This window comes from Schistocerca gregaria, chromosome 2 (assembly GCF_023897955.1).
Source record: "Schistocerca gregaria isolate iqSchGreg1 chromosome 2, iqSchGreg1.2, whole genome shotgun sequence".
Lineage (NCBI taxonomy): Eukaryota > Metazoa > Arthropoda > Insecta > Orthoptera > Acrididae > Schistocerca > Schistocerca gregaria.
The window spans coordinates 582,607,843-582,633,743 of NC_064921.1; the positions used below are offsets into that span (position 1 = coordinate 582,607,843).

Genomic DNA, 25,901 nt, shown 5'->3' on the forward strand with positions numbered 1-25,901 from the left:
GTGTGGGAGTGTGGTTTACGGTTCAGTGGCATCCTCGGTGTTGCGTTCACTCGACCCAGTGCACCACTGTGGCATTTACCTAGCAATGGGAGCTTTTTGAACGAGTCCGCTGACCCGTGTCCTGGTAGAGGCCGGTGTCCCTCCGTTGAAGCTTAGGCGTGCACACAGTTGTCTGCTCCGACTCTTTCAGTGCCCTTCAGAGCCTCAGCATGCTGTACACCGTTCATCTCTTAGTGTAACAGGTCCAGGAAAGCTGTCACTTGCTCACTCTTGATGGAGCTACTTTGATGTTTGTGGGTTCCTGGTCACGTCGGTCTCGCAGGAAATGACCCTGCTGCCAAGGGTGCAGGGGTGAAGTCCTCATACCTCAGCCCTCTAGTTCTTACACTCCCACCTATGATCTCCATATTGCCGTCTGTCTGGTGTCACGTTGGCATCACCATTTCTCCTCCCTTCATGGGAAGAAGCTCCAGGTTATTAAGTCTCTCCCTGTGGCTTGGATGACCAACTCTCGGCCCTCTCGCTGTGAGGGGATCATTTAGCTAGATTGCACATCGAGCACTGTCTTTTTATCCGTCGTCATTTGTTAAGTGGTGCACCACCACCACTTTATGCTCATTGCCCTCAACCTTTGACGGTCCGCCATTTCCTGATGGAATGCCCTTGTTTTTAAGCACTTACATTCTCATTTGTGTTTGCCGTCTGAGTTATCAGCCGTTTTAGCAAATGATGCGCAGACTGTTGACCGTGTTTTACTTTTTATCTGTTTTAGCAATATGGCAAAGGCCATTTAATTTTTTGTTCTGGACCTCTGTTTCTCTGTGGCATATTTTACACACATTCCCACATCCCTGTTTTTAGCTGTCTTCTCTTCCGTCTGTTGGGATTAATACGTAGTTGTTCTTAACTCTTCTCTTTGTCTTCGTTTCTACAGTTCTGACATGGGCACATACCACCTTAATTGTTTTTGCACCCTGAAACAAAACAATACAAACAAGCCATATTGTTGCAGTTTCTGCACTCTTCGTAAGGCCTATGACACAGTTTGGTGCCATCACAGCATCCTCACATTCCCTAAGTAGGATCCCGAGGCCCCTCCTGATTTTTATTCTCCAGTTCCTTTCCCAATGGTCATTCAGAGTCCGTGCCACTGTCCTTAGCTCTCCGCCGACCCAGGAGAATGGTGTTCCACACAGTTCTATATTATCTATGCACTTGTGGCCTCTGCCGGACCATTGGTCACCTCTGCTCTGGATATGGATGTTTTCTACATTTGGGCTACCTACCACTTGGCGACATGTCACCGTGCTATGGTCAATCCTGATTTGGAGCTCCCTCCTGTTCTATTCTATTGTTTTCATGGCTTCGGGCTGTCGCCCACCCGCTGCCCACCTTCGTGTTACTTGTCGGGCTCTGCCACTCTTCTCTCTGCCGTGAGTTCTATATCTCCACCTTGTCCTCTTCCCCATGTTCTCTCCCAACCAACCCATTGATTAGTTCCTTGGCCACACATTCAGACGGATCTCTTTTGAGGTCCAAAAGTCCAATGGTGTTCTGTTGTTTGTCCGAATGCTCTTACAGAAGTTTCAGAATGCCATTGTTTTTTACACAGACAGTTCTAAATCCATTGCTCATGTTGGTTATACCTTCTCATCTTCTGTAGGCACTAACACCATCCCATGTGTGGAGTTTTTACTGCAGAATTGATGGCCATCTGTCAGGCCCTCTGTTATATTAAACTGTCCCTCACCCGAGTTTTGTTATGCATGGACTCAATGAGTGGCCTTCAAGGCTATCACTCGACATTTTTCTCGCTATCCCTTGGTGTCTTCTGTCCACGACCTTCTCATTGATTTTGGTGATGCAGCTTGTTTGGTCGATTTCCTCTGTCTTCCTGGTCACATAGGTATCCCAGGTAATGAACTTGCTGATTATCTGGCTAGGACACTGGCCAACTACCCCTCATTCTCTTGACCCACCGATGGGGGGGGGGGGGGGGGTTGTGGCTTTACTTCAAATTGTCAGCTGACTTGGTAGGCAACCCCCGTGTCTAATAGACTTCGCACCATCAAAGAAACTACCACCATGTGGCATTCTTCCCTATGCCTCTCCCAACAGGAATCTAACGTCCTCTGCCATCTTCATTTTGGCCATACTAGGTTGACCCATGGGTTTTTACTCAGTACTGAGCTCTCCCATCACCTCCCCCATCCATCCCCCCTTTGTAATTGCAGGCTCTGTTCACAGTGACCCATATTTTGCTGGATTGCTGCCGCATTTTGGCTCTTTGCACTCAATATGCTTTCTCACCTTCCTTGTCTGTGGTGTTTGTGGATGAATCTCACATGGTTATGTGTATCCTGATTTCCTTCACCAACATAGTATGTACTGTCAGCTATAAGTCCTCGAATTTTCATCTGGAATTTTGAGTCCCTCAGTTAATGTAGGTGTTGATTATGGAGGCCTTGACCTTGCCTCCACACCAGCCCCCCAGCCAGGTTATCCCCAACATTTCCCTACATTTTGTCTGGTACGTTGTGCTGCATTGTTACCTGTTTTCGTAGGTCTTCTTCCCCTGGTGTTGTCCCCATTGTATTGTGATTCTGTTCTTTCCCTTCTTGCTGCCCTGACATCCCTTTTCCCTCTTTGTTAGCACATTATCCCTTACCTGTGACTCGACTGTGCTGTTTGTGGTGTTCCTCCCTTGCTTTCTGTCATCTTAGCTCATAGGACCGATGACAGTACTGTTTGGTCTCCTCCATATCAATCACCCAACCAACCTAATGGCTGTGTCTCCAACCTTCCAGAGAAGGCTGGAGTAGTCAATGTGCAGAAGGTTCACTGGGCAGCTCGTAGCAGCTCTTTCCCACTGCGGGACTGGGTGAAATCAGATGGCGCGAGGGACCAGCACCTCGTTTGTAACTACTGCTCCTGCATCCCTCCAAACATCAAGCCTCCATCTCTGTTTTCGTTCAATGACGAAAACCCTGCACTCATGCCCAACTATGTGTGTGCCACTGGTCTTTGTTAAAATTGTTGCTGTTTATTCTAATTTCAGTTCTTTTATACCAGAATCCAAATATGATGGTGTTTGAGCCAAAACTCTGATGTTATCAAATTTTATTTTATGCCAGTTTTCTCGGCAGTGCAATTTGGTAGTTCATTGACCATGTGCCTGGTGTCAATCCCAACATTAAATTTACTGTAGTGTTGGAGAGGGGTGACAAGCTTCCATTCATGGATGTTTTATTCCAGGGAAGGCAGGAGGCAGGCTCGGTCATTTGCTGTACAAGAAATCTGCACACACTGACTGGTACTTGAAAGTCAGAGGCAGGCTTGGTCATTCACTGTACAGGAAATCTGCACACACTGATTGGTATTTGAAAGCCCAACAGTTTTCACCACCCTGCACACAAGAAAGCAGGTTTGAACATGTTAGTACACAGGGCAACAGTTACTTCTGATGACGACCAGCTGAAATCTGAATTTCAGCACTTGAAGCACACATTTAGAGCAAATTTTTATAGCAAAGAAGAAACTGAAAAAGCTACAAGGTGCCACCGACAAAAGTTGACTTGTGAATTGGTGGAAGAAGCCAAGCTGACTGCATTCCTTCTGTATTGTGAAGTAATTGCAGGCAAGATATGATGAGTGCTGAAGAGACATGGACTGAGACCAGTGTTTCATTCTACCTCCAAGATAAGATATTGTTACACTCCTTTAAAAGCAACATAAGTCTTAGAATTCGTGGTGTGTATGGTGGCCCCTTCGAAGGTAACACTTATATACACTCCTGAAAATTGAAATAAGAACACCGTGAATTCATTGTCCCAGGAAGGGGAAACTTTATTGACACATTCCTGGGGTCAGATGCATCACATGATCACACTGACAGAACCACAGGCACATAGACACAGGCAACAGAGCATGCACAATGTCGGCACTAGTACAGTGTATATCCACCTTTCACAGCAATGCAGGCTGCTATTCTCCCATGGAGACGATCGTAGAGATGCTGGATGTAGTCCTGTGGAACGGCTTGCCATGCCATTTCCACCTGGCGCCTCAGTTGGACCAGCGTTCGTGCTGGACCAGCGTTCGTGCTGGACGTGCAGACCGCGTGAGACAACGCTTCATCCAGTCCCAAACATGCTCAATGGGGGACAGATCCGGAGATCTTGCTGGCCAGGGTAGTTGACTTACACCTTCTAGAGCACGTTGCGTGGCACGGGATACATGCGGACGTGCATTGTCCTGTTGGAACAGCAAGTTCCCTTGCCAGTCTAGGAATGGTAGAACGGTGGGTTCGATGACGGTTTGGATGTACCGTGCACTATTCAGTGTCCCCTCGATGATCACCAGAGGTGTACGGCCAGTGTAGGAGATCGCTCCCCACACCATGATGCCGGGTGTTGGCCCTGTGTGCCTCAGTCGTATGCAGTCCTGATTGTGGCGCTCACCTGCACGGCGCCGGACACGCATACGACCATCATTGGCACCAAGGCAGAAGCGACTCTCATCGCTGAAGACGACACATCTCCATTCGTCCCTCCATTCACGCCTGTCGCGACACCACTGGAGGCGGGCTGCACGATGTTGGGGCGTGAGCGGAAGACGGCCTAACGGTGTGCGGGACCGTAGCCCAGCTTCATGGAGACGGTTGCGAGTGGTCCTCGCCGATACCCCAGGAGCAACAGTGTCCCTAATTTGCTGGGAAGTGGCGGTGCAGTCCCCTACGGAACTGCATAGGATCCTACCGTCTTGGCGTGCATCCGTGCGTCGCTGCGGCCCGGTCCCAGGTCGACGGGCACGTGCACCTTCCGCCGACCACTGGCGACAACATCGATGTACTGTGGAGACCTCACGCCCCACGTGTTGAGCAATTCGGTGGTACGTCCACCCGGCCTCCCGCATGCCCACTATACGCCCTCGCCCAAAGTCCGTCAACTGCACATATGGTTCACGTCCACGCTGTCGCGGCATGCTATCAGTGTTAAAGACTGCGATGGAGCTCCGTATGCCACGGCAAACTGGCTGACACTGACGGCGGCGGTGCACAAATGCTGCGCAGCTAGCGCCATTCGACGGCCAACACCGTGGTTCCTGGTGTGTCCGCTGTGCCGTGTGTGTGATCATTGCTTGTACAGCCCTCTCGCAGTGTCCGGAGTAAGTATGGTGGGTCTGACACACCGGTGTCAATGTGTTCTTTTTTCTATTTCCAGGAGTGTAGATCAAACTATTAGAACTGTAGCTGAGCATTGTGCGAAGCATTAACAACGTATTAAACAAAGAGAACTTAAGAAGTCAGCCAAAGTTGAACGTTGTCTAGGAAATTGACATGAAGTAAGATTTGAGAAGATGAAAGATTTGAACTAAACATCATGATACTGGGATTCTGTTACAAAAGAATTGGCTGAAATTGGGTTAAACACAACAATTGTAAGAGACCAGGGATACCCAATTAGTAGGGCATGGGGGTGTGCTTTGGACTTTGAGTGAAACCAGAGACGGAGGCTTGGCACTTGTAGGGATGAGAGAATGTCAGTTTCAAACGTGGTGGTGGCCCCTCGCGTCATCTGGTGTCACGAAGCTCTGTGGAGCTGCTTAACTTGTCTTCTGTGCATTCATCGCTCTATCCCTCTCTGGAAGGTTCCAGTTGCTGCCATTGCATCTATATCAGCAGTATATCTTGGCAGCCATTGGTTTGAACTACTGATAATGGTATCAGCAACAGGTGCCAAAAGCTCGAGTGTTTTATTCAAAGTGATGCTGCTTGTAAACCAAGAACATTTTTATTGTATCTTACCATATATTTATATAACAGAGGGAAACATTCCATGTGGGATATATATATATATATATATATATATATATATATATATATATATATATATATATATATATATACCAAGCGGGAAAGCGCCGGCAGACAGGCACATGAACAAAACACACAAACACACACACAGAATTACAAGCTTTCGCAACTGGCAGTTGCTTCGTCAGGAAGGAAGGAAGGAGAGGGAAAAATGAAAGGGTGTGGGTTTTAAGGGAGAGGGTAAGGAGTCATTCCAATCCCGGGAGCGGAAAGACTTCCCTTAGGGGAAAAAAAAGGACAGGTATACACTCGCACACACACACACACATATCCATCCGCACATACACAGACACAAGCAGACATATTTAAAGGCAAAGAGTTAAGGGCAGAGATGTCAGTCGAGGCGGAAGTACAGAGGCAAAGAAGTTGTTGAAAGACAGGTGAGGTATGAGCGGCGGCAACTTGAAATTAGCGGAGGTTGAGGCCTGGCGGATATCGAGAAGAGAGGATATACTGAAGGGCGAGTTCCCATCTCCGGAGTTCGGATAGGTTGGTGTTGGTGGGAAGTATCCAGATAACTCGGACGGTGTAACACTGTGCCAAGATGTGCTGGCCGTGCATCAAGGCATGTTTAGCCACAGGGTGATCCTCATTACCAACAAACACTGTCTGCCTGTGTCCATTCATGCGAATGGACAGTTTGTTGCTGTAATTCTGTGTGTGTGTTTGTGTGTTTTGTTCATGTGCCTGTCTGCCGGCGCTTTCCCGCTTGGTAAGTCTTGGAATCTTTATTTTTAATATATTTTTCCCATGTGGAAGTTTCTTTCTGTTTTATTTACATCGTCATATATATATATATATAAAACAAAGATGCTGTGACTTACCAAACGAGAAAGTGCTAGTAGATAGACACAATAAACTGGGATTGGAATGACTCCTTACCCTCTCCCTTAAAACCCACATCCTTTCGTCTTTCCCTCTCCTTTCCTCTTTCCTGATGAAGCAACCTTGGGTTATGAAAGCTTGAAATTTGTATGTGTGTTTGTGTGTTTTTTATTGTCTGTCTACCAGTGCTTTCTCGTTTGGTAAGTCACAGCATCTTTGTTTTTTATATGTATGTTTACCATATATTTATTCACACTGTTATCTACGCTCAATTACCCTTGTCTTACATTCATCTAATAATTTGTTGCAAAAGGTTTTATGGTCATCTACCTTCACCTTAATTCTGAATCTTCTTCTTTCTCATATTTAAATTCCTCTTCTTTTCATTCAATCTCTCATTTCATTGGTACTTTACCTTGCTCCCACTTTTCTCTTGTTGTTGATTCAAGCTGTTGGCCATTTGGTTAAACTCGTATAATTAATTACTTGCTGTGGGTTGGTCTACACTTAATCCCGCAGATACCCAATTGCGTCAGAAATGAGTCTTATTACACACAGACACTTAGACACTCGAGATGCTATCTGAGAACCCAGCTTCCAATGATTTGTTGGTCCATTATTCCTCTGCCTCCCTTATCTGCTTAATTTGATAACCTAGTTTTGATTCTTCTGATGTAGATAATATTTTTTTTTCTTTTATTAATTATAACAGTCTATAAAGTCGGAACCATGTACCGGCAAGTGTAACATCCCAGCCCATGATCACTGTATTACAAAAGTGTAGATTTACTTGGTTAACTGCAACACTATCTCCTTGCCTGTCCAGAAAGGTCTTGGGAGCAGCTACCTCATAATTGGGGTCCTCTGCTGCAGAGGCCATGAGAATAAAATCTCTTCCAGACAATACTAAACTCACCTGGAACCAGCTGTCATGAGCCTATGCATTTGGGTTGCAAGCTGATGAATCTGGTGTTTGCAAAGTAACAAGGGACTGTACCCTTGTGAGGTTTTGTTTCAGTTCCTCTGTTAATGGGCAAATAATGCTGCAATGCAGATATTTCCAAATATGACATTATGTGGGCTAATGTGGTCATGGCTGTGTCCAATCTGCTTTATTATTTGACTTGAGGAATGTTATAGGTGAACTGCAGATGTGACACTGAGATGTGAAGTTCAGGACATGATAAAAGGAACTGAAGGGATGGGATTACTGACAAGCCATTTTTCTACAAAGTCATGCAAATTGGACTTTTTTTTCAGTCATATGAGCCAGGGCCAGTTTGACAACATTAATACGCAGAAGTGATTTACAATTTGGGGCACCCCCCCCCCCCCCTCGCCCTCCCCTTTTTTCCCCCAGTTCACTTTCACCCTTGTCAGCTTTAGTTACTAACTGTGATATGCATTGTGTACAAATCTTTGCACTTGGCCATCCCTGGTGTCACAAGTGGTGAGCTGTGTTGCTTTTCCCTGCACATACTCAATTGAGAGCAGGTGGGCCCAACAATCTTCGCTGGAAGATGGTACAAGAGGAAGGAAGGAAAACTGAGGTTCAGTGGCCCATCAATAATGAGGTTATTAGAGATGGAGCACATGCTCAGGTATAACAAAAATTGCCAAGGATTAGGCCATGTCCTTCTCAGATGAACAATTTTCCCATTTCTTTCAACTACAGGAAATGTAAATATGATTGGCTGGGCAGGGATCGGAATTCTTTTATCTTCTAAATGATACAGGTAAGTGATACATCACAGACTTCTGAAAACTCTGAGCACAATTCCATGACAAACATATTACTTCCTCCCTTGTATATTGCATATAATGATCACAACTGTAACATTAGGAAAATTTGAACGTGAGTAGAAATATACAGGCAGTTGTTCTGCTCAAGCCCATATAAGGCTCAAGACGTACTCTTGTTATCCAGGACACTGTGTGGCTATTATGTGGGAGAGATCTATAGACCAACTACAGATTTGGTAATGTCGTGAGCTCGTGGTGCCTTCATTGTGGTCTGTAGCAACACAAATGGTGTGGCAGAGAAATACGGTTAGTGGAGTTTACAAAGTTTGAGAAGGTGAACATACAAACCCTTGGAAAATCAAAGCAAATGATAAATAAAGCCCTTTTACAGGGAACTGTTTTATAAAAATCATGAATTGGAACTTTGGCTTAAAGAGTACTGCTGTAGATGCGTCACTGGAATGACCACTTAGCAACAACAACAAAAAGTTGTGACTAATTGTATGTAAATAATAATTACCAATGCCATTGATTGTGCGAAGATTGTAATTTCCTTTAAATGTTCTGAGGTTAATGTAAAGCAATAATGCTTATCGTACCCTGTTAACATAAAAACGAATATTGATTTTGATATTCATTAAGTTGAATGAAGAACACACTATTTCTATCAAATTTATTTACTTTTTTTAACCTGTTGGTATTTCCCCTCAATACAGTAAGTAACTTGTTCATTCATTGGCTCCAGTACCTGACTGATGATTTCCTTTCTTAAAGTTATGTTACATGCAGTTTGAAGATTAATGAGTCAATTCTGCTTTATTGTTGTTCATTGCAAAAACAACTTGTACATACATTTACATTAGTGTTAAATGTGTGTATGTTATGAAAAATTAATGTTTACCTTTGGCTTTCATTATCTTGCATGCAGTTATGCTGCAAATGTTGAATACATGTCACTGATGTAAATTGTTTGTGTTTTAGTACTGTCGGCGAGTATGGCTGGGTTTATTTGATCCAAACCACTCGCAAGATACCAAAGATGAGCAGCAGGTCAAAGAGTTTATGATAGCTAAGTATGAAAAGAAGAGGTAAGAATATTATTTCATTTTCCACCTTAAAGGAACAGGTGTGTTTTCCATTTTTCAAATCTGAGTTAATCAAAATTGTATTGATTCGTTTCAGATATTATTTGGAGCCATCAGTATCATCAAAAAATGGTCCCATCACTTTTTCACCACAAGGAACACAAAATCACTCACGAACATCAACTCCAACCCCAATGACTTCCATACCTGAAACTAAGCCACTTACTAGTGTCATTTCTTCCCAAGCCAAACCAGCATCCCTTAATATAAATGTAAGTAGTGATTTTTCAAGTTAGGTGTAATGCACCTGTTCATTTTACATGTAATATTAATTTATCTGAAATCTAAAAATTTAGTTTATATTATAATCTTACAGACATCAAATGTAACCTCATCGGACAACATGTTCACTCCTGACAAAACATCTGGGTTTCTGGCTGACTTTGGACCCTCAGATCCGTTCAGTTCTTCTTCGCAGTTTACACCAACCAGTACTACCACCATACCTTCATTTGCAAATTTTGAAAACAATCCAGTTTTCACTTCAAGTAAGTACACACTGTGGTTTTCCACTTTTCCACTGTGGTGTTTACGTATGCATTAAAATTTATATGCAAAATGAGTGTTTATTTTGTAGAAAAAGCCAGTGTTACAATTATAGTCCTCAACTTAATGGAATTGTGTAAACAATGTGAATTGTACCGCCTTTTTAGAACAACAAAAATTTATGAAATCCGTTTTCTTCTGCTACAATATAAAATAAATTTTTATTGATTTGGTTGGGAACAATAAAACAGGGAATTAAAACTGAGTTGCAGAAACACTCTTAGAACCATAGAAACTATTTATCAGTGAAGTATGGGTATTTTACAGTAATATAGCTTTTTAAATGGACAGTATGAGTATGACCCAAGCAGCGATGGGGGTATCCAACAGCCGGCCGGGGTGGCCGTGTGGTTCTAGGTGCTACAGTCTGGAACCGCTGCGGTCACAGGTTCTGCCTCGGACATGGATGTGTATGACGTCCTTAGGTTAGTTAGTCTTAAGTAGTTCTAAGTTCTGGGGGACTGATGACCTCAGAAGTTAAGTCCCATAGTGCTCAGAGCCATTTCAATCATTTTTTGAGAATCCAATAATATGAACTATTTCCTGTTTGGTGAGTAGCGATATGAGCAAGCAGATGAGGAGGTGATATGAGCAAGCAGCTGAGGAGGCAGTGGAATGAACTATCATCACTAATAGCACATCTGTTCCAGTTTATTATGCAACTGCATGATTGGGACAAAGATATAAAGGTTCCTGCAGTAAATGAATTGCTCCCACAATGAGCAAGAGCGTCATTGTCTTCCTTTCGACAAGAACAAACACAGTTACTTGAAAACTGATACTTTTCCTCCTGAAAATAACAATCTCAACAAATAAAAAAGAAGAAACAATCTGAGTGGTTTTACATTCTATATGATGGCAGGTACCTGACAAAATTTATGAAACAACAACTTGAAAGTATGCTGTGTGGTGTCTGCAATGTGAAGTATATTTCACAATACTTTTTAAAGACAACAGAATTTAGAACTTCATTTTCAGTGTGTTGAATCACGTTTTCAGTGTGATGAGTCGGAAACACTGGCATTTTAATTGCCTCTGTAGCTTATGAGATGTGTGTCAGCAGAGCTGTTCTTAGTCATGAGGCTTCTTTTGATGAGACTAACCACTCTTAAAATAAAAAACTTATCAATGGTTCTGTTTATGGACTAGGATTGGAGGAGAATGCCTGTCTGTGAAGGTCTTGGGTCTTAGACCTGGGTAAGGGATTGCTCATCATTGCTTCTGTGCAGATTCAGCTGTCACCTGCCACACACTTGGAAAGCAGCAAGTTACATATTTAGCTTTTTCTATGTAATCTTAGTAGTATATATCTTAAATTCTGTGTGTGTTTCTCTATTTGAGAGGTGTTCTCATATTTTGTAACTTAAAGGTGTAAATGCAGGTAGGTTTTAGTGCAGCTGTTATTCAGTTGTTTGTTTTGAAGAGCCAGCATCTGTTTGTTGGTTTGCTTCGAACAGTTGCCTGCTGGGCACTTGCAGATCATTAAGTTACATATTTAGCTTTTTGTGTGTTTATCAGTAGTGCTGAGTTGGACAGGATGTGTCCGTGTTGTGTGCCTATACAGGAGTAGTTGGCTTCAATTTGCAAACAGATGAAGATGCTTTTGGCTTAGGTCAGCCATCTTCAGGGTGCTGCCTTGTGTTGTAGCAGTGATGGCACATCTGACGCATCACGTAGAACACCTCACATGACTTTTATTTCGTGTATGGGCTCTGCTGCTGAGGCACATTCCAGTCGACCTGTCTTGGGGGATCCGCCCTCACTGCAGGCAGAGTGATGGCTGGTAACACAGTCACTTCATTTTAGACAGAAGGCCAATGTGGAGGCCCCACCACTTACTGTGCGAGTGGAAATGTAGCCACTCCTTCGGCAGGATCCAAGCAGGCACACTGGGGAGGTGTTTTACTAGTTTCATAAGTTCACATGTTAGGGGTGTTAAGGAGCCTCTTAGGGAAGTAGCATTAAGGGCGGAAAGAAAACCATGTGCACTTGGTATGTCTCCCAGGGTTCATCATCCGAGATATGGTGGAGGCCTTGCCTGCAGATATCGAGTGTGCAGGGTGTAGTCAGTCACTTACAAGTTGCGGCTCACGTCAGTACCAATAACGCCTGTAGCTGGGTTCTCAGGCCATCTTCAGTTCACATGGCTGGTTGGCTGGCTGGCAGAAGTGGTAAAGACCATTGGCCTCATGTGCAGCTGCAAACAGGGCTCATAATTTATAGCATTGTTCCCAGAATTGATTGGGGTTCTTTGATTGAAGCCAAATAGAGGGTCTCAGCCAAGGGATTTTGTTGACTCTGTGACAGTCTTGGCTGCAGAATTCTGGTTTTGCATTATTGACTGGAGAGCTGAAGGACTCCCCTTGATAAGGGGGCACTACACAACGGAATCGGCTACTTGGTAGCAAGAGTACTTGTTGATTGAGCATGGGAGTTTAGGTACTCTGTTGAACAATCACCAGTAACATGCAAATAGCAAAATCAGACATTGTTCGGACTAAACACACTTAGACTGTCAAAATTTTATCTGTAAATAGGCAGTTCATAATAAAGCTCTGAAATATTTAGCAAGCCATGGAAAGTACATTAAAAAGACAGGTTGGATCCCATAGGAGAGGCTGTGTTCTTTGTAGTTTGCAAAAAGACCTCTAATGAGGTAGATTTTTAGTGAAACTGCAAAGTTATTTGGACGTGTATAACGGGCCTTAAATGAATTCAGGTTAATCGTTGGATGTTTGTGCCACCCACCCAATTCTGCATTGATAGTTTGAATCGCTCAATAAAACTCCAAGGTCATTGGTGTGGAAATACCAGTTCATCCAATATTGGTAGGAGGTGACTTTAAGCTACTGAATCAATGGATTTATTGCAGGGGGAATGGACAAGCAATTGTGTGAACTACTTTCGAACACAGCTTTCCAAAAACCTTTTAGTTACAAACAGACCTGACTGCATCAGTGGTCTCAATATGGAGATAGGGATTAGCTTGCATGATGTCATCGTAGTGACACTAGTTGCTAAAGTTGGCAAACTAATGGAAAGGGCTAGGAGAGTAATTTTGTTAGTAGGGGCAGATAAGCAGTTGCCAGCATCCCACTTGGGCAGTGAATGGACATAATTTAGTGCCAATATGATTGTAGTAGAGGAATTACAACCAAAGTTTAAACAAATTGTAAGTTGCGCTCTGGGAAAGTATGTGCTGAGTAGGTGAATTAAGGATGGAAAGACCCACTATAGTTTGATAACAGAATCAGAAAATGCTGAGGAAGCAAAGGCTGTTGCACTCTTGCTTAAGTGAATACATAAGTGATGACAGGCGAAATTCAGCAGAGATTTGTGCAACTGTCAAAAGATTGATGTGCGAAGCATAAACTAATACCTCTGTCATACCATAGCAAAAGATCTTGCTGAGAAAATTTTGATTCTTTGTAAAATCGCTAGGCAGGTCAAAGGCTTCTATCCAGCCACTCATTGACTAATATGGCGTGGCAATAAATAATAGCAAAAGGAACGCTGACGTTTTAAATTTCACATTTAAGAAGTTGTTCACGCAGGAGGATTGTACCAATGTACTGTCTTTGGAGCATCACACAGATTCCCGTACAGAGGACATAGTAATAGGCATTTCTGGTGTAGAGAATCAACTGAAAGAGTTAAAAACAAATAAGTCACCAGGTCCCTGTGGAATCTCAGTTCGCTTTTACAAAAAGTACTCTATGGCATTAGCCCCCTTACTTAGCTTGTATTTGTCACAAATCTCTTGCCCAGTGCAGTGTCCCAAATGTCTGGAAAAAAAGTGCAGGTCACTCTTGTATCTAAGAAGCATAAAAGAACTGACCCACTAAATTACAAACCAATATCATAAACATTGATTTACAGCAGAATTCTTGGACATACAAAATCATAAATTTCCTTAACGGAAAAACTTCTGTCCACAGATCATCTCAGTTTTAGAAAGCATCACTCAGGTGTAACTCAGCTTGCCCTTTTCTCAAATGATATCTTGTGAACTTTCAGTGGCCTTCAGGGCTCAGTATTCATTTTCTGGGTACAAGCCTGACACCTCGTGGTTCCTGAGCTGGGACTCGTAAGTGCCACCAGTCCTCTGTTACCATAAGCTCAGGCTGTGCTTCAGCGACCACTGTGCGGCACAATGGTGGAACATTGTGTATCACAGGGAATGGAGATCTTGGCTTGACCACACGGATCATGACAATGATAAAAAGCTGTATATATTTTTAAAAAATAAAAAGAAAGGGTCTCACGTGCTGTGCGCTGATAAGATGTATGGCTGTTCAGGTGGAACAGTCATTAGCGGGCATCCTCTGAGGAACCTGCTGCACCTCAGTTGTATGAGGCTTACCTATGCATGTGGGGCTCTGTCTTTATTTCCCTATATCGTGGGACTTTTCAAAATTCTCTCCTCTCGGCGGAAAGGATGGGCTGCTGGTAGGTACTGACACTCAATCAAACAAGAGGGCTGTTGTGGTTGATCATCCTGAATTGGGAGTTATTTTGTCTCTAGTAACAGAATCCATGCTGGTAATCAGAATATGTTTTTAATATTGAAAAGGAAAGAGGGCAGCTTCTAGGAAGTTTCACCTTTCTATATTCAAAAAGGCTTAGAGGACATTGCTGGCACTCTAAAATCAGTTAGGGAATTGCATAATGGGACACTGTAGGTAGAAACTTCCATTTCCCACCAACTTAAGAACCTCAAGAAAACCCAGTGCCTTGGGGATATGCCATAGCAACTGAGCTACATATCACCTTTAGTTACAGCAAAGGAGTTATGTGCAGGGACCTGGTGGACATTCCCAAGGAGGAACTGAAAAAGGAGTTGGCTCTGGAAAGTATGGTCAACGTGCAAAACAGCATGAAGAATGTGGATGAGGATCCTGTAAAATCTGCCTCCCTTATCGTGACGTTCAGCAGCATGAAACTTCCTGAGCATGTTCAGGCAGGTTCCTTCACATAAGTGAGCGGCCTTATGCCCCCCAACCCAATGTGCTGTTTTAAATGCCAGCAGTTTGGGCATACTACACTTGAGTGTCATAGTGAAGCTACTTGCAGTAAATGTGATAAGGTGGCCCATGAAGGAGTCATTTGCTCCTCTCCTTTGATGTATTTGAATTGCTCTGGGGCTCATCCTACATGGAGTTGAGACTGTAGCATATATCTTGAAAAAATGGAAGAACAAGAGCATAAGGCAACAAAGTGTATCCTGTGTGTCGAGGCCAAAAAGATGCATGAAGCCTTGCTTATCCCATCATTCGCTACCTCCTTTGCTTCGGTTCTTAAACAGCCAGTGCAGAAAGGCAGTGCTGCTCCATAAATAGAAGTTGCTAGTGTTCGCTCTAGTACCTCCATTTGTCATTGGGCTTGTGCTGTTGCAGTTACTTTGACACCTGTAACTATCCTCAGAACTTCAGAAGAGGGTGTGTTGCCTAAGTTGCAGAGTTTCCTTCCCCTTCAAAGATTCAGTCGGGTACACTGTCCGGTGCTGCCACTACTACCGCCTACCCAGTGCAAAAAATCAAAGGCAAAGCTTCCATCTTTGACGGAGTCAAGAAGTAAGCAATCTGACAATGTCGACGTCATTCTCTCTGACATCCCTCAGGATTCTTCTGTAGAGCCAGTGGACCTTGATGTCAGACTGGAGCCACTGTCGTTCCCCAAGACTGAGCCTCCACCTAGTGTCTGCTCCCTTCCCCGGCAGAAACACAGGATAAAATTGCTACCCCAGTGATAAGATGACTCCCATATTACAATAGAACATATAAGGACACATGTGAAGGAGCTGAAACTCCTGACCCCTTCCATTCTGCTCTCCTGCCCTTGCAGACACTACTCAGTGGGAAGCAGCTGATGACCTCCATTCCAGTGACCACATCTCACTGTGGATCCATAATGGCGGTATTGGAATAAAGTGTTGAGACTTTGGAATAATGTAGAATGTGGCAGCCCTGGATCCTGATCATCAAGATACCATCAATGCCTCTGAACAAGATGAGTAGTTTAAGATCTGCCTTGTTCGTAATGTTCCCCTAGGTGGCCCATAAACAAGTTGGCTAAGTCGGTGCCCATGGCTGTACTATGAATTTTTTGAATGTATTCTCTTCGGAGAAGTAGTAATGCATAAGGATTGTGTTGGACTGATACGTAAGAAGTGAGGTAGCACATTTGAAGATGGAAGGATATAAGGAGCATTAGTGTTAGACATTAACAAGCCCATGGGCATGTGGATGTTGATAGGAAGGTGGCAGCCATCGGGGTGTAAAGGCAAGGCAAGAGGCAGTAAAAGTAATGATTTCCATCTTCAATGTGGGAAACTAGGCTGCGAGTTTAAGGTAAAAGATTCTCTGCTCTTCCTCATCCATCCCATAGCCCGGATCTTGCAACTTGTGACTTCCATCTCCTTGGCCCTCTGGAAGTTGAACTCTCTGGAAAGTGCTAATGAAGGGAAAGGAATTAGTACAGCAAGTACTTGGTTTAGTCACAGACCATTGGAGTACTACCTAGAGAACACGCAAGCTCTCACATTAAGGTGGCTGAGACTATAGTACTGAATGGAGATCATTTGAAAGATAGGGTTTTATAGCCAAATAATTGGAAACAATGTGGTGTATTCAAATCGTGAATAAAACAGTCTTGCTTTGAGAAAAAAGTGTTGCATTTCTTACTGAATGGCCCTCTCAGGTGGAGAAGTCAAACAGTTGGCAGATACTTTTTCATGCAACCTCTGCAGTTTGTCAAGATAGTGGTGGAACCTCAGTCTCTAAGTAGGATGATCAGATAAGGTCCTGTTTTGTGGTTGTGGGTGGCTGTCCTATCTTCTAATGAGGGTTTTGTGTTGTGAAAGGAACTAGGAAAAAAAGGTGAAACAATGTCAGAGGTAAGGAGCTCTTGAAAGGTAACCAAGTACTGTTTGGATGGGAGTTTGGGGGGAAGGGGGAGGGTGAGTTGAAAATTAGGAGAGGCAAGATTTTAGTGGATACTTGTCAGAGGAGTTCGTGGCAAAAAAGTGAGGGGGAAGTGAGAGATTAAGTCCATGGGTTAGGCGTAATTTCAGGAGCATTATGTGGAACTGGGTTTTAGCTAGGGATAAGGATATTTCTCTGAATTGATCTAGACAGGTAGAGCAAGGATACATGTGCAATGGGATTTATCTATAAGGATGAAAATTGTATGCAGTTGATATCTGGGAGCAATAAGGAGAATCTTGGGTGTAAAACTGAAGGATGCATAGCAAGAGGAAACATATTACGTAAACATGAAGGATTTGTTGTTTAGAGTCGAAAAAGGATTTACACAGCGGGCAGTAGAAAGGCACTGAGGGAAGAGTATAATTAATTGTGTATCTGTTATCCTTGTGCACCAGAAAAACATTGGCTCATAGGCAATATTGCATATTTTGTGGAATAATGGGGAAAAGGGTGGAGAGAGAGGATGTGGTGCAATTGAAGCAGCTACAAAAGGTGATAACAGGGTCCCACAAAAGTACAGCACCATTGCACTAGTGAGGATGGGAAATATGTGTGTGCATAAGAAAGGTGAAAAAAGGAAATTAAGGGAAATGTAAGGATGGACACACGGTATTTATCCACAGCATATCAAACAACGTGGCTGCAATATTTAAATTGAGAAGTACTGATCACATTCCAGCCATGCATGAATGCTTGTCAAGTGTCGCATCCAACCAAAGACATATTTAGAGAGATGGTTACTTGCCATAAGTGTGCAATTAGCTACATGTTGGGGTTAGTTGGTCACCAAGAACCACTTGAAAATGGTAAATGCTTTTGTTAGAGAACAAAAATGAATTAATTGTCATAAGGGAAGCTACCAAAGTAAGTACAAAAAGTAGTATGGCAAAATTCGAATCCTCCATGTATGTTGACATTCAATATGCTAGAAGAAACTAATATGTTACAGAACTGTTTTATAGAGAGGAAAACTGTATTGTGTGTAAATGTGTGACCTTTTGTTAGCCTTATTAATCATTTATATCCTTTAGTTTCAAATTACAGTGCCCCTTGGTGCTGCCATGGGTGCACCAACCACTGTAGTTCACTATTTTTTTTATTGTTTTTGCTTCTTCTCATTTTTTTCCCAGGATGAAATATCCAGGTTTAGTTTTGTTATTAAACAGTGTTGCCTACTTTCTACTCAACCAACAGTTTTGTAGAGTGAAATTATTATTTCAATCATTAAAGACCTAGGTATCCTGTGTTTCAGAAATGAAAATAAAATATAATTTATATCATGCTGTAAAGTACTATAAGAATAAACCCATTACCAAAGTATAAATCAAAAATGAAGCCATCATTACATTTATTTGTATTGTGCAGTGTGTACAGGATGTTCTATTTATCTGAAGTCTGCATGCACGATGCAGTAGGTGGCGGACAACGAGCAAAGCAAATCGGATGTGATGTCGCCCGTGTACTACTGCGGTACTGAATTGAAAATACATGCAAATAAATGTTGTACACAGTCATGTCATACAAGGAGATGCTAGAACTGTGTGCCATTGTTTTTCACACTTTTCTGACACCTCAAGAATTTATTCATCACGCAATGTAATTCTCTTTGAGAAATTGAGTTAACTGAGTCATGGATATAATCCTTGAGTTTCTGTGACAGGTGCAGATTTGCTGTGCAGACTTTATCCTTTAGTGCTCGCCACAAATTGAATCAGATGCTGTTAAATTGGGAGTCTGAGTGGGCCCGATATTGTTGCTGTTGACTATCGTGGAACACATCTTGAATTTCATGCAAAGAAACATTGACAATATGAGCCCTTACCGAACCTTGTTGAAAAATTTGGATTTTTGTTCTCTTTCACTTGAGTCATTAAAACACGGTTGCAAAATGTTTCACTCAAATCTTTCACTGTTAACTGTGTTATTAAAAAAAATGGTGCCTGTTATTCTGTCACAACTGACTATGCACCAAACACCTATTTTCTGATTGTGAAGGGGTTCCCCGTGAAGCAGAAAAGGTCTGTTGACACTTCAGTGTTTACAATTATGGGAATTGGCATATCCATGTAAGCGAAAACACAATGAGGTAAAGATCCATTTCACTGTCATGCATAGGTTTCAAAACCCATGTGCAAAACCTAACGCTGTATGCAGGATCACTGGGCTTTAATGCTTGTGCTACTATTACTTTATAGGGCCTTAGCCCAAGTAAATTAGCAGAGGTGCAAGAAATTTGTGATATCTGTGAAAGACTTTCAAGAGACATTATAGAGAAATTTTGAGGTGGTATGCAGTGTCATTGACATGAGCTTCTGTGAAAACTGTACTTCATTTTTTGTGCTCCTTATCCTGAACACTTCCCATTTGTGTGAAGTTTATTCACTATTTTCTGAACTGCGTCATGACTCGTAATTCAAACACCTGAGAACTTCTGTTAAAGTCATCTCCAGACATTACAGATTGACTCAGCACACACATACAAATTGTAAATAAATTCTCTTTGTGGAATGGAATAATTCAGTCTTGCCATTGTTGCATTCAGATACTTCACTGTTACAATTATGATGTTTGTTTCAATGTTCAAATGACACTGGCCGAAAAGATGTGTAGTTCAACATTAACGTGGAGATCAGCCTGCGTGTCTCCAGCAGCTGACAAACAAGATCCCACGCGTGTAGTCATCAGATAAATGGAACACCTTGTAGATGAAAGGAACATAATGTATTTCATTTTGGAGGATAGTAGTAGTGTGACGTGTCATAACCACTTATTTGTAACAAAAGTATATTTTTATTCAGTGCCCTAATAAATGGTTAAATAAATGTACAATATTGTTGACATAAGAACCAAACACTTCCTTTTAGTGACAATCACATCTGATAACCATTTTACTTGGAGTAGATTTTCAAAGGTCTTGTTATTTATTGCAGACATTCACTTTTTTGGCAGTACAGCTAGCAGTGATAATGTTCCTCCCCGATTTAACACCAACAGATGGAGTGAGTTTGATTCAAAACAATTTTGTGGAACTGTCTTAACTTGTGAAGCATGTTGTGTCTGCACCAGCAGTGTTTATTAGTTGCTGAATGTAGTGGATAGATTTATTTATTAAAGATTTTGCTTGACACAGCACTGTAGCGCTTTATTTGCAAACATAGCCATACAGTGTTATAAATTGTTTAATATAAGTATAAAGTTCAATTGGCTTGTGGTTTTATTGAAATTTCTAGATGACAAGTCTTGTTTTTTTTTTGTTTGCTGTAAACAATTGCCTGTTTAACACCTAACAAATAATAAATATGCAAATAAAACTATTTTTGTTAATCTGCAGTCACACCAGGAATACTGGTCTTGTAATAATGTGTAAAATTAGTTAGGTGCACAGCTTGCATATTATTAAAAATTCACATGAATAGCTGTTGCAGGTGTTGGAGAGAAAATGAATCTTCTCGTCTTCCCTAAATAGTGTTTTTTATAACTAGGTTCTTTATCCATTTCACAAATTTTAGTGTGTTTGTTTGGAACTTTATAAATAAATCTGCTGCAATAACCCTTGGAATGTTTTTGTTTCTGAAGATCAGGCTGCAACAGACTGTTTGACGTCTTAGAATCAGTTACAGCTACCAGGAATCAAAATTTAAAAAATAATTTGATTGTTGTATGCACATTGGAAACTCTTGCTTATCAACATTAAAATTGTGTGATTAAGTGCTCAAAATATTTTGGTTTCGTGGCCTGAAGATGGAGTGAGTGCCTCTGATCACTCTGTGCTCTTTGGGATGCCACTTGCTTCCATTTATTAATTGCCTTTAAAATTGTAAGAATACAAAATTACAGGTCCATACTTGCCTTTAGGAGGCAAAATTTTTGTACTGTACATGTAAAAGTAGAAAAAAGCAATTCTTAGCTTTTGAAAATGTTAGTTCTTTCCTCAGTGCTGAAAGAGATAGTTAGGGAAAGTTGAGGAGTTTTCAATGTAGGTGGATCCCTCCAAGCTGTAGACTGAGTGACATACTTCACCTTACCAACTTTCACTAACCTATCCGTCTTTTCTAGGTTAGGAGAAAGTAACAAGTTAAAAAGCTAGCAATAGTTAGTTATTCCCACATTTAAATGTGCCTATTGACAGTAATGGAATTTTACCTCCTGAGGGTAAAATATTGGCCAGCCATTCTGTCTTCTTGTAATTTTAGTTTTCTGAAGGGAATTTTCTTTTAATACTACTAATCACCTATCTTAAGTAAATTCTAAGACATTTCTGAACTTGCTAAGTTTGAAATAACATTATGAAGTGAAGCGCATGTGGTAGTCATCTATTTTTGGTTGATGTTATTTTTTGTTGTTGCGTTTTGGTATTTCATTAATGACTTACAAAAAAATTATGTACATTTTTTGAATATTTCATGTGATATTGTTAAGTGTCTCTGAATATGGAAATATTGATACTAAATTTAAATTGCATTATTTCTGATGCCATAACTAATCTTTCAATAGTAAATCATTGTAAACTCATTGACAATATTTGTTAAAATACGTGAACAACTAGATTAGTGTTGAACAAAGCAAAAATGATCTTTCAATTCTCATAGAGTGAGAAGTTGCCTAAGTTTCTGGCAATTATGTATTCCAATATGTATGAAAATAGTGTATTTGAAAGAAATGCTTCAAAAGTAGTGCATGTCTGTGATATGTGGCCAGACAGTAACTGAACAACTTAATTGTGTCTAGGGGACAGTCAAAGGTTTGTAAACCTAATCCAGATTTCATTATTACCACCTAGGGAAAGAAAATGTCTTGTCTTTAGGTAGTGCTCTAAGAAGTGAACATAAACTGGGAGAGCATGCCATGGATATGACATGCAGATTGACGTTGCAATCATTAAAACAAAGGTGTTTTTCATTGTGGAAGGATCTTCTCATGAAATTTCAATCACAGACCTTCTCCTCTGAATGTAAAAATATTATTTTTTTCCACCTACATAGGGAGAAATGATTATCATAATAAAATAAGAGGAATTAGAGCTTTCACGGAAAGAGTTAAGTGTTCATTTTCCCATGTACTATTCAAAAGTGGAACAATAGAGAAATAGCTGAAAGGTGGTTCAGTGAACCCTCTGCCTGGCACTTGACTGTGAATTGTTGAGCAATCATGAAGATGTACGCCAAGTTGATAGTGAGTCAGTGCTGGTTATACAATGATGGTGGAAAACAGTCATGATTGCTAGATGACAGTCTTGAAAATATTGTACTTTACAACTACTAGTTATGCTGTTGGGGTTGTGTTGTTAATGTTCAGTTATTAATTAGTGTCAGCTGAGTAACCTTCTCTTTTGTCAGCTTTGATCATTATTCTCTTTCCGTTTTGCAGTTAATGTTTTGGAAAGAATCACTGTGATAAACATTTGCAAATTTGTTGCCAGAATATAAAAATTAGCAAGTTGAAAGCTTATAGCTGATAGTTTGCAGCTGTTGCTTCCATACGTTATCACATTTTTTAACTCTAGCAATTAGTGTTAAAAAGAATACTATCATTTCCATTTTTCTTCCAAATCAATAATCAAAGTAGCATCAGAATTCTCATCAAACAAATGGAAAATAAGACAACATTAGATGCTGAAGTTTCTGAGAACATTGTATCTCATGCTTTTGGAGTGTAATTTGTATCATATGTAGTCTCAGAGGAGAAAGTGGTGCCAGGAAGCACAGAGAGACTGTTGAAATCAAAGGTTTGCTCTGGCAGTTAGTTTTCCTGGAAGGGTGATCACATGTGCTGACAACTATTAATATGACCTGTAAAGTGAAGAGTGTTTTGCTTCATGTAGTTGTATACAAAGTTGTAACTGTGGCAGTCTAATGTGAAGTGGAAGATATTTATTCATATCATGCCTTAGTAAACATTTTTTTATAGAATCATCGGAAGGCTATTTACAACTTGCACAGAAACCAGATTGCAGCTGCAAGAGCTGGAGAGCATGGAGGGGAAGCAGTAGTTAAGAAGAGAATGCGATTCGATCATAGCCTGTATGCATTCTTTACATTGAGCAAGCAGTGAAAGGAAACAAAGAAGAAATTTCGAAAGGAAATTTAATTTCAGACAAAAGGAATAGTTCAGCCAGGCACACAAAAGGACTTTGAAGAACAGTTGAACAGAAAGGGTAGTGCCTTGAGTGGAGATAATAATATGAATATCAATTAAAAGTACTGGATTGTAGTTAAAACAGGTAATGCTAGGGAACTAGATTAGGAATTGATACATTAAAGATAGTAAAAGAGCTTTGTTAAACTGGTAGCGGATGTTTTATGTCCTCTTTGCTTCAACCATCATTAGTCCAACATCAGCAAGAAAAAGTCCTGAAACAGTGAAATTTGTTGTTATTGAATATGGAGGCGTTTTGCCTTTCATAAAGTAATGTTTAATCATCACATGAAATAATTTTTCATCCATTTTTTGACAATCACTTGACTTCCTTGATTCACATGAATTCCAAAGACAAAGGAATAGACAAATCTGGCTGAAACTTGCTGTGCATTCTTTCCAAAGATGCTACTAACTAAACATGACCTCGATACTCGCTGGTGGTGCCATCTCTCGGACTTTGCACAGACTTTTCAAACATCCCTCGTGCATAGGAGTTTCTAAAATCGGAAGAGACCCATTTGGTTATGGTTTTTTGGAGCTCTGTAATATGGATGTGGATGATTGTTTAATAATTCTGATCTAGCATTCTCTCTCTCTCTCTCTCTCTCTCTCTCTCTCTCTCTCTGTCTGTCTGTCTGTCTGTCTGTCTGTCTCTTTTTCCTCTTTGTCACATAAATTTGCCTTTGCAATGTATCTAGTTTGCTGTTGTCTTTATTATTTCTCTTTGAGTTGATTTTATTTAAACGGGGCGGACAAAACATCTACGGCTGGCTACAACGAAACTGAGTTTATTGTGTGTTATTGCTCTTTGTCATTCTATGAAAGCCATCCGATGTGCTTTAAGAATAGGAGTCGCTTTATGAGATCTCTGGTAATCAGTTTCTTCAGAAATTAATGACCCAAATATTGTGTCTTTTTGGCCTCCAGTGCTTCGCATTGGAAGATAAAATATAATGCAGTTTCATCCTCTGTACCATAGCCTTCACTCAGAGGCTTCTTTCTCTATACCCATTGTGTGCAGCTGTCTCCTAAAGTTCCCAAAGCCAGTCATTTAACATACAGTGAGTTTAATCTGCCTCCTGTTACAGCCAAGGATTGTAGAACTTTTCCTGAAACATGGTTTTGACATCATTGTCTTGGATTTTAGTCCAGTTTTGTTATGTGCTACCTCCTGATCCGGATATGTAGTTTAAATTTTACTATCACCTTAGTGATAGTTAAAACTGATTTCGGTCCAACAGATGGATTCATCACACCTGCCCTGACCAGCCTCTCAGCTTGTTCATTAATACTGATTTCTGAGTGACCTGGGACCCACAGCAGGGCTACCCTGTTACTTACCACTAGCCTCAAAAGGCTTTCATGGAATTCTGCAATGACATTTGATCATGTTGCATGGGATGATGGAGATTTCAGAGCTGCTTGGCTGTCTAAATGAATGTAGATGCTATCTGAATGAATGTAGATGCTACAATCCTTGTAATACCTCTGTAGATTTTCCTTTGTGTATATTCTGATAGTGAATATATCCACCTGAGGTAATCGGGCCAGCTTCCACAGAGAGACTGCTCTCACTAATCTCATCTGTGCATATTCTGATGGCAAATACCTCTATCTGGAATGCCCGGGCCAGCTTCTCTGGAGAGTGTCCTCTCACTTTCCTAGACCAGGCCTGTATACCTCGACCACAGCACACACGACTGCTTTCGACCCATCAGTAAACTAGACTGTCTCTGGAATGGCATCATAGTTCTTTCCTCCACTGCTCCATATTTCCTTTGGTTACATAGGAAGATTTATTGAAGAAGCTAGAAGTAATTTAAAATCAACTGGCATTTCCCTGACCAATCCTTTGTTTATGTGATTCGTTATATTAGTGTCAGATGCAGCAAATATTGATTTTAACCTCTATTCTCCTGCAGCAGCCTCCTTTGTAACCAAAAGATGTAATGAGAACATGTCCACCATGCTTTTCAACCCAGCAGTGAGCATTCTGCTGATTCCAGCCCGTATGGTGCCTTTGCACCTTCTCAAGCCCCTTAGCTGCCTTCTGTTGTACTTAATTCCACCACACTGTAGCCCCATAAAAACCATAGGGCTATTGCAGAGGTGTAGTTTTAGTCTTTGCTCTTTGGGCAAAGACCTCAGTGTTTTCAACAGGCCCTTCTATTGCATATAAGAGCACTTTTTGCCTTGGAACATACATTCTTTATGTGAGGGGGGGGGGGGGGGGCCTTGTTAGTTACGCATCCAGGGTAACTAGGTACTTCACTACCGTCTCTATTGGTAGACTTTCATTTCAGAGCTTAAAATTGCAGTATGTGTCTTGGGTGTGCTTCCTGGTGAACTCTAGTTTTCTTGGAAGTAACGCTTAAATCCTGTTTCCTACAGCAATTTTGCTCAGTGCATTGTATCAGTCTGTTTACAGTACTTGCAAATTTGCCAAATGTTATGACTGTTCATCTGTGTGTCCTTGGCAAAAATAGTATTTAGCGGGTTAATGAGCTTATTAGTCACTAATTTCCACAGGAGCAGGGACAAGACCCTATCTTGCTAGACACCCTCTAGACATGTTTCCACATTATTAATGGTGGGTTTTACCTTTTGTTTACTCAGTATTGTCTTTTACCCACCCAAGTACAG

General features: G+C 41.3%; 1 protein-coding gene across 4 annotated transcripts in view; it reads left to right on the forward strand.

Annotated features, from left to right (window-relative positions):
* LOC126333508 (arf-GAP domain and FG repeat-containing protein 1) overlaps positions 1 to 25,901 on the forward strand; it is a 97,226-nt gene that overhangs the window by 21,423 nt on the left and 49,902 nt on the right. For 2 of the 4 annotated variants that reach the window (XM_049996742.1, XM_049996741.1), the window contains 4 exons: positions 9,425 to 9,531; positions 9,626 to 9,800; positions 9,905 to 10,076; positions 20,051 to 20,119. In XM_049996742.1, the coding sequence (XP_049852699.1) occupies positions 9,425 to 9,531; positions 9,626 to 9,800; positions 9,905 to 10,076; positions 20,051 to 20,119 (523 nt within the window). The remainder of the gene's footprint in view (positions 1 to 9,424; positions 9,532 to 9,625; positions 9,801 to 9,904; positions 10,077 to 20,050; positions 20,120 to 25,901) is intronic. The other 2 variants (XM_049996743.1, XM_049996744.1) reach the window with 1 other exon arrangement.